Source organism: Uranotaenia lowii, chromosome 3 (genome assembly GCF_029784155.1).
Source record: "Uranotaenia lowii strain MFRU-FL chromosome 3, ASM2978415v1, whole genome shotgun sequence".
Lineage (NCBI taxonomy): Eukaryota > Metazoa > Arthropoda > Insecta > Diptera > Culicidae > Uranotaenia > Uranotaenia lowii.
The window spans coordinates 345,799,882-345,813,904 of NC_073693.1; the positions used below are offsets into that span (position 1 = coordinate 345,799,882).

Here is a 14,023-nt window from a genome sequence, read left to right on the forward strand (position 1 = left end):
TATACGATTTTGTTGAGAAAAAAACCATTCTTTTTTTTTTGAGAAATTTTGCACACAGGTGTATTGAAAGCTCAAACCTAGAAATTGACAAATTTTATCGTTTCAAACTACATATAGTGTTCCATACAAAGTCACCAACTAAAGGTTTCAAGAAACAGGGCTAGACCAACTCTGTGGTGCTACGTAGAATGACTCAAGAGATCGATGCTCTCGACAGCAACTGGACCGGTTGCCATAAGTATCATCGCGAAAGGAGAAAGATGGAGAAATTATGGCCAGCGATCACCGGTACCGGTTGACTGATATAGTTTTGTTTTGCTGGCCAACTCAAAAAGGCCCAATTCGGATCCACGCAGCCGCCGCGCCGGTTACATGATGAAAATTTTCTAAATTGGAACCCAGCCGAGAACTGGCCGATACTTAGAAAGCGAGACCTATCCCTCTGATCTTATTTTCGGTATAAAACAGTAAGTGCTTATTAATCAATTAAACAGTCGTCAGCGTACAGTTAATCATGAAGCCACGGTTTAGTTCAGTAAGTGATTCTTCGGATTGAAGTGACAGATTCTTGTGCTTAAGAATTTTACTCCAGTGACCACAATTTGTTATATCTATCCCTTTCGAAGGTTCTGTTCCTGTTGCTGGCCTTCGTTGTGTCCAGCCAGGCGTTCTTTTTCTCACATCATCATCCCAAAGTGACCTACAAGCGGGCTCTCTACAGTGACATAGGCTATGGTTATCCGTTGATTCCGCCCACGATCTCATTCGCTCCGACGATAACGCGCCACACTCACACCCACTCGACGGTGGCTCAGCCTGTTCCGGTTCCGGTTCCGACTCCGGTTGCCGTTCCCGTAACGCGCCATGTGAGTGTCCCGGTGCCTGTTCATGTTCCCGTTCCCGTTGATCGACCTGTTCCGCAACCGGTTCCGGTTTCGGTTCCAGTGCCGCAGCCCTATCCGGTTCATGTGCCCGTTGATAGACCGGTAGCAGTTCCGGTGCCACGGCCGTATCCAGTTACTGTTACAAGGTAAGCAATCTTAGCAGGATCAAATCGGAAGTGAACGATTTTGTCGTCCTGTGCAATCACCAAAACGTTTTCCTGAAGATCTAATTAATTACACGTTAGTGTCATTACTCATTACAGGAATAATAGCTTAGGGCTACCATACGTACCCTTTTAAAGAGAACATGTGGGGTTCCTTTTTCGATAAAAAAAATGGGCGAACTCTTCTTTTCGTGAAATTTTACATAGCGTACTTTGCTTTTTTGCAAGACATTTGATCAGAAAATCTAACGCATTTCATTCATTTTATGAAATATTTTTTCATCTTGTGCAACAACTACGATATGAGAACTTACAATAAGTTATTTAAACATCTTGAGCTTTGAAAATGCAAGGAAGATTTGGAGACACTTGATCTTCCTTTCTTGATCCTTTACTGAAGAAGACTTGATCCTTAATCCAGGGTGCCCTGACCCCAGACAAAAATCCAGATAAATTCAAAGATAAAAGGTTCGTTGACTATGTTTCGCCATATTAGTTCTCATTTCACAGTTAATAAGTTTCAGCCAAAGAAATTCTGAAATTTTGTGTACTACCCTATATTTGTTGTATACTTCCAGGCGCAGTTTTCTAGTTTTTAGTTAAAAACAGTAGTTCCAGTTTTTTTTAACAGATATTTACAGAATAAACATAAGTTATTGGACAAATATTAGAAATTTCGTAAAAACCAATTATCAGGATCCATTCAGAAGAAAAATAGATCTCTTTGGACTCTAGGGATCAAGTGAACCCATTTTGGATTTTTTTTTTATAAAAAATGCAAATTAACTATTGCTATCAAAATGTGGCATACCCTAACGATTGATATATGGGAATAAATATTTTAACATGATTTTAAAGTGATAAAAAAAAGATCTTCAAATCACATTTTGACTAATTTTTCCAACAATGTTAAATTACTCGAAAAATAAAATTTTTCAAACTTTATTGAAATAACAGCATTGTTGTTTTGTTCTATTTGCAACATTATTGAGATAACAGCATTGTTGTTTTGTTCTACTTGGTACATTTTTGTAGAACATTTGATATTTGTAAGAGATTCAGATTTCGAGATATAGGTGAGGAATCAGGAATCAAGTATCCCCAGGGATCAAGTATTCTCATTCTCCCCTATAGGGATACTTTGTAATACTTAGGATACTTGATCCCTGGGGATACTTGATTCCTTAGCTATATCTCCAAACTGGAATGTCGTACAAAGATCAAATGTTCTATAAAAATGTGCCGAATGGAACAAAACAGCAATGGTTGAAGCTCAAAAAATTTCAACAAAATAAGTTTTTGGGTTATTGGACTTTGTTTAAAAAATTTCACAAAATGTGACTTGAAGATCTTTTTTCATCATTTTAAAATGTTCCTAACATGGAAAGATTATAACAAAAATATTTATTCCTAGACATTAAGCTTTCGAGTTTAAAATGAACTTCAAAGTACAATATTTTCAAAGCGATGGAAAACTACCAACTTTTTTCAGAAAAAGTTTTCTAAAATGTTGATTTTGGGTACAAATGATCCCGGTGTATTCTTCTTCTCAATGGATCGTAGTCATTGCTGATAACGAGATTACTAATATTTATCCAATAGCTAATATTCATCCATCAATTATCTGAAGAAAAGGGCTAAAATAATTGATTTTCTCTTGTTTATAAAAAATTGCGCCCGTTAGTATGCAATGTCATAAGAGTTGAGAATAAGCTATAGAATTTTTCTGACAATTATAGATTGTGAAATGAGAACAAATATGACCAAAATAGTCGATTTACATTCTATCTTGGGGTTTCGTTTGATTTTTTCCATGGATTAGGGCTTCCTGAATAAAGGATCAAGTCTCCCTTAACTTCATAAATATCGCAATTTTTTTACTCCCACGAAAATGCTTCTAGTTCATCTACGGGTTCAAGTATCGTTCTAATTTTAGGAGCATAGAAACTTGAAGTTACACGCTGTCAGAAAATGTAAAACAGTGCGAGTTGCTAAATTTTTCCAAAAAGATATGGAGAAAATATGAAAAGAGGATCAAGTATCCCCACTCTTCCCTACATATTTGAAGGCCACGTACACAAATCAAATGCGCACAAATCTTAAGTAATGATTGTAAAGGACATTTACGCGTCTAAACTCTTTTTGAAAGCCATAATTTTAAAATTCAATTTAATGGGTCTTTTATCATCCTGGTGGCTCGGATAGCGTGGAAGCTCAGATAATAAGAGCTCGGCTAAGCGGGGTTCTACTGTATAACTTTTCCCCTGACATTTTGGAACGCTAATCTCAATGTATTCTTTATGGTGTTGCAGGATATTGTGACCCTATACTTAACTTAACATATCAGCACCAACACCTGAAAAGGGTCTATGTTTATTTATAACGTTTCGAGAAAAACGCGTTTGAAAATTTGCAATCCAAGTCTATATGGTCAAAACGGTGCGTAGGATCATTCTAAATATGATTTTATCGATACGAGGGTATTATCATGGAAAAATAGCACGCAATTGTTTATAGAACCTGGCTGTAGTATGAATTTCGTCTAAATGTTTTCTACACCTTTTGCTTTGTACTGTATGTCTCATATGTGTGAGTGAGATGGTGATATAAATTTCCCCTATTTTTTGACAAACGCTTATGGTTCTCTCTATATGAGTGAGTGGACAGCTTTCCACATTCTTCCCCTTTTAATGCTTTGCATCTAGACAGTTTGTTTCTTTGTGGAGTAAAGGGTGTATAAAACTATTTGTGTGAGGATAATTCCATTTTTTTAGATCCTTTGCTCAAACTGCATTATAAATCTTACGAAAACTGATAAACTAAAAACGGTTTTTGTGTTAAGTAGAGCTCATATTAGGCTATTTGAATCCACTGAAAACGGGTTTTGTTTACATTGTCTTTTATACCCTTTTCACATGTTGGTGCTGATATGGATGAGACCCCCTTTTTTGTCGTTTGGTACAAATATTGAAATCAGAAATCAATTGATCGATCCAACCCCCGTTGCATAACTACGTCAATATTGTAAAAACAAAACAGTGAAAAAATAATATGGACGAATCCTTTGGCCCAACCCCAACCCAAAACTTAAAACCTGAAATAAATAACTCGTCCCTCGAAATTTCCATGTGCAAACTCTCATCTCAACTTTATGCATAATCATGACAAATCGCAAAAACAGTGAACAACTAATATAAACGACCCCTTTTGTCGACTCCTGGCAAAAAATTTGACATCTGAAATCGATTGCCCGTCTCTGAAAACTCCCGTGTGCAAATTTTCTTTCCTATCCGACGTATAATAACGTCAATATCGCAAAAACAGTAAATTGTTATTTAACATTGAATCAACATATTAACTGGACGATCCCTTTGGCCGACCCCTGATACGAAATTGGAAAATTGGAATTAGCTGTACAGTTTTTCATCTCAATCGAATGAATAATGATGTTAATATCACAAAAATATTGAAAAGTTTATATGGACGCCAACATTTGCCGACCCCTGAACCTGAATTTGATACCTGGAATCGATTGCTCGTCCCTAAAAAATTCAAAAGGTGATAGTACTCCCAAATTTCACAATTTGTTTTTTGCTCTTGTAATCTTTCGGATATTTGATAAATTTTTCGAAATTTCCATAGAATACATTAAACTTTTTGGTTTTACCCACATTTTGGTAGGGGAAAGTCGGGTAAGACGGACAAACTTTCAATATTTCGAAAATTGTAATGTTTAGCATGTAGTGATTGGAATATGTTTGCCTAAGTGCAAACCTACTTTTGAGATTATTTGTTGATCTTCAGCAACAAGGTTTCATAACAGTTAAAAAAAACATAAATTTTGAGGAAGCACTATTTGACGTACGTTTATTTCTAATCAGAAATTGTGGAGGTTAGTAGGCGATGTCCTGATGGCAATGTTTGCGTTTTTTCGGGCCTCTACTTTGTTTTTTAAATTTATTTGTTTTTTTTTTTTTTGAGTGATTAATTGTGATTAATTGTGATCAATTATTCGCAAATATGTTCAAAGAGTGACCGGATGTCTAGTGAAACACCTATCACCGGAAGTTTTTCACGGTGTGCCAAAATACGTCATTAAAAAGAAAAAATGACCACCAAAACGGCACTCGGCATTCGAAAGATATAGTATTCAGGCATCCATTCTGAAAATTTGGAAATGTTTCATCGGGCTTTTTTGAAATTAGAGCTATTTTAAATTTTTAAGTCTATTTGCATTAGATTCCCAATGGAGTTTTTCGACCTAATGTTCTACGTCCATCGATTTTTCTGACTACATATTTTATGACAATCACCAAGTTCAATGACTTTATAGAAAATTTCATGCCCGACAACTTTGTCGAAGACTAGAAAAAGATTTGAGTTGATCCTGAAAAGTTATTGGCAATTTTCTAAAACTTTATTAGACTGATTGAATTTTTTCCATGTTACTTAAGTTTTTTTTCAATGCAGCTTCACTAAGAAGCGAATATCTTTCCAGACGTAGTTTGAATCGTTTTTGGGTCTTCGATAAAGTTGTTTGGGATAGAATTTTCAGCAAAAATGTGTATGTAATAGTAAATGAATGGGTAATAGTCATCATACGAGCAAGATTCTACTGTCACAGATACCTTCGGGAGTTTAACAAAAAGGGAACAGCTTTTGACAGCTGGGTTAGTGTTATTTTTTGTTGTTGTTGACGTAGGGACTAGAAAATAGTGCCTGACTTTATTAAAAGTGCATTGTTTTGGATCTCATCGGTAGACGCATCAGAGTGAAAATGTGTTCACAAACTTTATATACACTGCCGGCCAAATGTTTGGGATCACCCACCAAAAAACATGCAAATTTTGATCGTTCATATCTAAGCCGTCTTAGGGCATATTGGAAATCTTCTGATCTCATTTGAAAGATAATGAACAATAGCTATTTCGGAGGTATTTTGCCCAGATATGATGTTTTAGCTTTATACCTTAATCTTAACCTAAAGTTAGAACATTTTCGAAAAATCGCACTCAATATTCAAAGCCGATCATTTCGGAATAGGGTCGACCATATTTCAAAATATGAGTTGCATTAGAATCCTTATTCTGTACTTCTCAGAACACATTCAAAAAATTTTGTGCAAAATTTAATAATGTACTTTAAATTAATAAATTAGACACTTAAGTTATCGTCCAAAAGTTTGGGATCACCCCTTAGTATGGTGTATAGGCCAAAAGTTTGGGATGATTCGTTTGAAAACATGCAAGTTTATCTCTTTCATATCTTTCTCATCTAACATCGTATTGCAGATCTGAAGGATTAATTTAGAAGTTTGGCAGTTGTTGTTTTTTCTTAAATTCATTTAAAAATTATATTTTAAAGTTATAATCATAAAAAATTCACCTGAAACTAATTGTTTTTTTAAAGTTCACACTTATGATTCTGAATTTTTTATGGTTATCATTTCGAAATATAATTTTTGAACGAATTTAAGAAAAAACAACAATTCTCAATCTTTCAAACTAATCCTTCAGATCTGCAATACTGTTCCCTTTTTGTTAAACTCCCGAAGGTATCTGTGACAGTAGAATCTTGCTCGTATGATGACTATTACCCATTCATTTACTATTACATACACATTTTTGCTGAAAATTCTATCCCAAACAACTTTATCGAAGACCCAAAAACGATTCAAACTACGTCTGGAAAGATATTCGCTTCTTAGTGAAGCTGCATTGAAAAAAAAACTTAAGTAACATGGAAAAAATTCAATCAGTCTAATAAAGTTTTAGAAAATTGCCAATAACTTTTCAGGATCAACTCAAATCTTTTTCTAGTCTTCGACAAAGTTGTCGGGCATGAAATTTTCTATAAAGTCATTGAACTTGGTGATTGTCATAAAATATGTAGTCAGAAAAATCGATGGACGTAGAACATTAGGTCGAAAAACTCCATTGGGAATCTAATGCAAATAGACTTAAAAATTTAAAATAGCTCTAATTTCAAAAAAGCCCGATGAAACATTTCCAAATTTTCAGAATGGATGCCTGAATACTATATCTTTCGAATGCCGAGTGCCGTTTTGGTGGTCATTTTTTCTTTTTAATAACGTATTTTGGCACACCGTGTTTTCGAACGTACTTGTGGATGGTTCGTGCGTACAAAAAGTTTGCTTTGGAAAGTGTTTTTTTTTTGTGCAACTGATGATGGCATTTGGTGATTCGTGACTATCGTGGGTAGAAATAATTTTTACCCCGAAAACTAAACCGTGCCGATGAGATGTAACCACTTCAGATCTCGCAAGCTCCGACGTGATAGTTGAGGTTATGTGTACCGAAAATGGTTCGTTTGAACAGAAACCAACAGAAGAACAACAACATCTGAGTTCTTGTATGTTTCTAATTGAAGGGACATTATAATCAAGTTTGAAGAATAAGCACCATATTCCAATTAAAACATTTCAAGTAATCTTAATGTTATTTTTAAAACTGATGGTCTTATTGTGATTAGTGGTCATATCGTTTTGATATAGAAAATAAGTTTTTTCTTTGTTAGGCAATTGCTATAATCGTATACTCGGCATGCTGCGAAAAGATAAATATAAAGCACTGATTCGTGGGCCTTTTAAATACTCCCGAAGAATTTTATGGTATAAAGACAAGTATCTTTTTCAAATGGTAAAGAGGTAAGGGGTTCAAGCCAGCCGGAGTATCTCGGAAAATTTAGAATCATGAGTAAGGTACACGGGAAACTTCTGAGAAGTTTTTTTTTTAAACGAACGCAAACACATACAGGATCTCAATGAAACTTTATGTTTCCTCGAAGAGATTCCCTTCACTTAACTCTAAGCGTACATCTTTCGAGGATATGATGGCTAGCATCTTACAGGTTTTTAAACTACCAACCACAGAAAGTGTACTATGTATGCCGCGACTTTATTTGTTTCGAACTGTTGGAAGGGAGTTAGATGAGTCAAACATGTCTCAAGCCAAGCCAGTTATAACGGACCCCATTGGTAGTGCTGCTATTATTGTTGATGAGTTGAGCATGAACAATATTTGAAAATGCGATCGAGACTTCACGTACCGCCTCAGGTTGAAAGACCTATCAGGCATTATTGGTGGATTCTCATGCATACATACACATATCAGAAAATTGTCCATAACTCTCAACATTTTTATACATTTAACCGTTTTCAACGGTGGAATGTTTAAGTGGCATTAACCACCTGGAGGGGGTAATATGCCCTATCTATAAAAAGCGCAACAAACTGGACTGGTACCGAGGAAGAATGACCCTAACGGATTAGACTCCTATCAAAAAAGAAAAAAAGCAACGATCACTGCCCTTAAAAAAGTTGTCCCGAATCCTACTCCGCCGCCTAACGCCAAAAGTAAACAGATTCGTATACGTTGGAAGTCATCAGGCAGACTTCATGGAGGGACGGTCCACGGCGTACGAGTTATCCACACTACGGCAAATCCTCCAAAAATGCTGCGAATACCAAGTCGAATACCCTACTGTATACGACACGATCGACCGTGACGAGCTATGGAAAATTATGGACGAGAACGGCTTTTCCGGGAAGCTGATCAGACTGATCAAGGCAATGACGGAAGGAACGCAGTGCTGTGTGCGGATTTCGGGTGAATCGTCGAGTTCATTCGAATCGTGCATGGGACTTCGACAAGGCGATGATCTATCCTGCATGATGTTCAACGTGGCGCTAGAAGATGTTATTCGACGAGCGGTGGGCGAAATGCGGGGCACAATTTTCATCAGATCCAATCAACTTATCTGCTTTGCCGATGACATTGATATAGTCGGCAGATCATATGCGGTGGTGGAGGAGATCTACCGCAAACTGAAACGCGAAGCAGGAAGGATTGGGTTGATGATTAATACGTCTAAGACGAAGTACATGCTGGCCTGCGGATCCGAGACCGACCGAGCTCGCTTGTCCAGTAATAACAAGGTGACGATCGATGGCGAAAAGTTGGAGATAATCGAAGACATTGTCTATCTCGGCTCACTGGGGACCGCGAACAATGACACCAGATCCGACGGTGAATTATCAGTGGAAGTCACGCCTACTATGGACTCCACAAGCAACTGCGGTTGGGAAGATTTAGCCCCCGCACAAACTGTTATCTGCACACAACGTTCATTAGACCGGTTGTCCTCTATGGGCACTAGACATGGATATTACTCGAGGAGGACCTGCGCTCACTCGGAGTATTCGAGCGACGAGTGTTAAGAAGGAGGACTTCCCAAGTAACTATTCTATTTTTATTTATTTAAAGAGGATTTTAACCTTCGTGGTCATTCACCCTCTCTTTCCAAGTAACATTTAAAGTTTTATAGCAGGCTACTAGATAAAGTTTTGGGTTTATAGGGGGCTTGAACAGTCTATTAAAACTATCGGTGTTACTTGGGTTGCGCTCTCTCAAAATATTCGTGCGAAGAGTATTAAGAACGAAGGATGAATTACGAGCTTGCGCATCTCTACGGCGAACCCAGAATCCAGAAAACGGCGAAGGGGGATGTGTGGGATGAGAAATTTGAGAACGGTTGCCATGACCGAGTGAATTGGAAGAATATTGTTCATCAGGTTATGTCGTGAAACGGAACACCATTTCCCAGCTAACATGAAATCGTAATAGAAATGATAATCCAAGTCGAATATTAAGACAATTTCAATAACCATCGTAAACAAGCTGGTATTGAGTGATTTTCTATCATTCATTTACGAGAAGCTTTGCCCAAAAAAAATTGAATCGGATAGCAGTTTAGTCAATTCGTAAATATGTCTCCAAATAGTTGAGAATACGCTAATTCAACATTTACGATTTGAGTAAACTGATTTACGATAAATGGGCGATTCTTCCTTCTTTCTTCCTTTGACCGGTTCGTGAACAGAAAATCTCACATATAGAGCTATAGCGCAAATCATTTCATCTTATGAGTTGGCATAGAGGTAAGATACCGGACAGACAACTCGGAGGCTGGATTTCAAATCTCGGTCGGGGAAATTTTTTTTTTTCAGTTTTACTCAAATTACTGCAAATCGTATATTTTACATTTTGTGGGGAAATCGAATCGTTAAAATCTTGTCATTGTAGATATATCGCCTCCACTTTTATAGCTATATGCTATTTTGGTACGTTTTATACAATCTTTTCATCTGGTATATTCGTTTGATTAATTCTGTTGTTCCTGCGATATACCCTCTTAAATGTTTGCTGGGTTAAATAAAAAAATGACCACCTGCAGGAAAACCAGCAAATTTTGGTCGACGGGCGTAAACAACGAACGTTTTTAAAAAAAAGTTCTAGGACGGGCAACACGAACACTTCTAGGTCGAGTAAAAAAGAAACATAAGTTTCTTGTTGGTAAGAGCAAATGTCGTTCAAAAAGCATCTCTTATAGGCCATAAAAGCCACAACGCCTTTAAAATACAGTATTCCAAAAACCACACTGAGCCGCTGCTTGTTCAAAAACACCCTTAAATGCTCAATTCTCAAAAAAAAAAACGAACCCTTGAGGCCATTTTTCTTCAGTATCCACATTTTCTACGCAGTGTCGTTTTTCCCGAGAGTTTTATAATTTTATTTGCAAGCATGTTTTATTTAGATTTGCTATAGTTACAGTCTTAGGCCTGGTTTACACTTCCTGCGAAAATGAACGTGAACAAATCTTATTTTGTCAATAAAACGCTTCACAACCGTATTTGTAACATGATGGGATCAATGCGGAATGGTTCAAAGATAAAAAAAATCAAACTGGTCTTGTGTTTAAAACCTTCTAGAACTGTTTTTATTCCGTTTCCCCCGGTTTTTACAGCAGAATTTTCAATATTCATCCAATCGGGGGCAATACTTCCAACAAAAGTGCAATACATCGCGTGGCACCCAGCAGTGATGTCAATTGAATTTATTGTTTATCAATGCCAAAAGACATACTCCTGTTCAACAGCTTATAAGTTTTTTGCCTAAAATGATACGAAGTTACGGTCTTCGACGAAGTTATTTAACGGAACATTTATAAATTGGCACAAAAACCATAAGCAGGTTCGGTTCCACAGAAGAAATAAAACGAGGTTGAATTTGCAGTACAAAATATTCAATTTTCCTATACAAAATTTAAAGGTTCAAATTTACTCATGTAAACGTTTCTAAAAAAATCTGCAAAAAATCATGGATTAGTTTTGAACCAAAACAAAGCATTTAAGACCCCAGGGTTTGAAAAATTCAAAAATGACCCCAAATCGACTCAGTCTAATGTACATACTAATTTTGTTGAAATTTTTCTACAAATCACCCTAGTTTTACTTAATTTTTCCCAAAATTTGTAGGGTGGCCCCCTTTTCTAGGAGGGTAAGTGCCTTCAAACTTTGTAGGGACAATTCCCGGTCCCAAAAACTTATTTATACAAATTTTACGTCAATCTGTTCAGTAGTTTCCGCGTCCATTAAAGACATATAGACATACAAGCAAGCCGTTTTATATATGGCCTGGCTTCGACCAGACCGAACTGAACGCCATGAGAAATTTTTTAAACTGCAGATTTAGAAACTCATGTAATTCGTTTTCGAGACTATAATAAGTAAATTGATTCACTGGGATGTGTTCCTTGGGTTAAAAACTATTGGTTCTAGTTGATAAGTTTTACAGATTTTGTCCAAAGTTGAAAATATTAGTACGATAAACATAAGTGTCTCGGAAAACTGCTGATGGCGTTCAGTTCGATCTGGTCGAATCCCGATCATATAAGATTTAAAAGTTGGAATTTGCGGGCTAGTTTGCCAGTGATAGTAGAGAAACCTTCTATGTTTATGGTACCAAAAATATTATCTTTCATTGAGTTTCATGATGATCCTGGATTGTTTCGAATTCATGGTAAGAAGGCACTTCTTAAACTTGTCAAAAACGTTTCCTCACGAGAATAATATTTATCCCGTCTTAAAACTCGAAATCATCACAGTAAATTTAGTGAAATTTGCAAACCTGTTCAACATACTTTCGTTTTCGTTTCATTTCTAGAACCGTCCCGGTGCCGGTGCATCAACCTGTCCCGTACCCACAACCAGTGCCTGTGCCACAGCCCATTCCAGTGCCTCAGCCTGTCCCGGTTCCAGTTCCAGCTCCCGGACCAGCCATCGCCGTGGGACCACCACTTCTTCCAGCCGGACCAGCATTCCTGCCTGGCCCAGCAATTGCCGCCGCTGGACCAGCCCTGCCTGTGGGCCCTGCTCTACTTCCTGGACCTGGTCTACTTCCGGCTGGCCCCGGTCTGATTCCCGCTGGACCCGGTGGACCTTACGGCCTGGGTGGGGTCAGTTCCGTTGGACCCATCATCGGTGGGGGCGGACTCATTGGAGGCGGGCTGATCACCGGTGGAGTTCTTGGACCGGCTGCTGGTGGCTTCGGCTATGGAGGCTTCCACAAGTTCCTCTCCAAACGTGCCGCTACCAACAACTGATTCGTGATTTTTTTGGCAACCAATCTACCAAGAAAACCTAGTCCGATAAGACACCTGACTGCCTGATGCCGATTGTCGTATACCTATAATGGAAGACATAAAACGCATGAAGCCATAGATTCCGCGATTACGAAAACGCATGCCTTTTTCTAAGGGAGAAGGAGGAGGAGGAGATGCTAAGCTAAGTCACATAATAGATACCAATACCTAGTAAATATACTTAGAAGAAAATTCCATTTCTGCCCCGCTAAAGATGTCATTGCAAGTTGAGCGAGTGCGCGCGCATCGCAAATTATTGCATCATGACGATGACAAACCAGACCGACCTGGGCTGGCACCTGACGGCGATTGACCATCTGAGGAAAAACTAGGTCTTCTCCAAAGATTGGCCTCTCAAGCCATTGCGATGGTGGTGGATCTTCAACGATTTTGCCCTGCCAAGCGAAGCTTCGAAGCATCGCGTCACGAGAATTTGTCTTCCCGCCGTCGTAGTTTGTGCTTAGTTTTTAATGTTGTTTTCACCTCGTTTTCTTGTTGTTAATGTAAGCTTGAAGCAACTTTATCATAACTATGGAATGGAATTATAAGCCCGCGTGGGCGCAAGCACGAGAATAGTATGCGCAACCACCCTTAAAGTACCTGTGTGTGCATGTAGAATTTAAGCTTGTAGTGTTACTCATTATTGAAGCACCAAAAGTGTCACCACGAGTCGACCAGACATCGAAAGTGGACTTAAAATATATACACTCAAAGAAAAAAATATAAAGTAAAATAAATCAGCAAAGCAGACAAGTTGATTGTTGTTATTCCTTTTCTCTCTTAATATCTTCTGAACTCTCATCCATCGTACCCATTCTTCATTAGGTTTGACACTATTAATCGAAATTGAAAATTTCTCAAGTTCGGTTAACGGGAAGTTGCTAAATTTTTCTCGCGTGTTGTTCTGCGTTCTTAAGAGGATCGTGCTTGAAAATATGGACTGTTTTTAAAGCAATTTTAAAAATGCTTGTCAATTTCACTTTTTTGGCGAAGACAGCGCTTCACCGGGGATCCCCTTTTAACAATTAATTGCTAGCAACTTTTTTTTTCCTCAAATCCGTCGACTAAAATTCGCTGGTTTTCTTCTAAGGGACCAATGAGAAGCCTGCTAAACATTCAACCATTGAACATTTTCAAAGATGTTAAAAGTTATGAACTATTTTCTGAGTACATCACATCAAATACAATTACATCAAACGGTGCTTCCTTAACCATTTTTTGGGCAGGATTAAGAAGTCCCAGTAGAAGACCCAAAGACAGCTGAAAGTCGGGAATCATATAAAGAGTCCTCAAGGATCTAACAGTGAGCTAAAATTTGAATAAAGAAGAAGGTGATTGATTTCATGAAGTAAAGGAATGTGAGAGGTATTTTTTATCAAGCGCTATTCGATGATTTTCATTGGAAAAGTGATAAAGAAAGGGATTTATTTGATTTGTTCGTCTAGCTTACTAATTAACAGGTCTCATTTAACT

General features: G+C 37.6%; 1 protein-coding gene across 1 annotated transcript; it reads left to right on the plus strand.

Moving 5' to 3' along the window:
* Positions 1-498: 498 nt before the first annotated feature.
* LOC129758213 (tetra-peptide repeat homeobox protein 1-like) lies at positions 499-13,295 on the plus strand. Its single transcript, XM_055755675.1, has 3 exons — positions 499-535; positions 627-1,030; positions 12,073-13,295. The coding sequence occupies exons 1-3, from the start codon at positions 515-517 to the stop codon at positions 12,509-12,511; spliced, it is 864 nt and encodes a 287-aa protein (XP_055611650.1). The 5' UTR covers positions 499-514; the 3' UTR covers positions 12,512-13,295.
* The last annotated feature ends 728 nt before the right edge of the window (positions 13,296-14,023 follow it).

Coding starts and splice junctions, on each gene's coding strand:
- LOC129758213 (XM_055755675.1), top strand. CDS start 515: ATGAAGCCACGGTTTAGTTCA. Junction 536..626: donor TGAAGCCACGGTTTAGTTCA/GTAAGTGATTCT, acceptor TCCCTTTCGAAG/GTTCTGTTCCTGTTGCTGGC. Junction 1,031..12,072: donor TATCCAGTTACTGTTACAAG/GTAAGCAATCTT, acceptor TTTCATTTCTAG/AACCGTCCCGGTGCCGGTGC.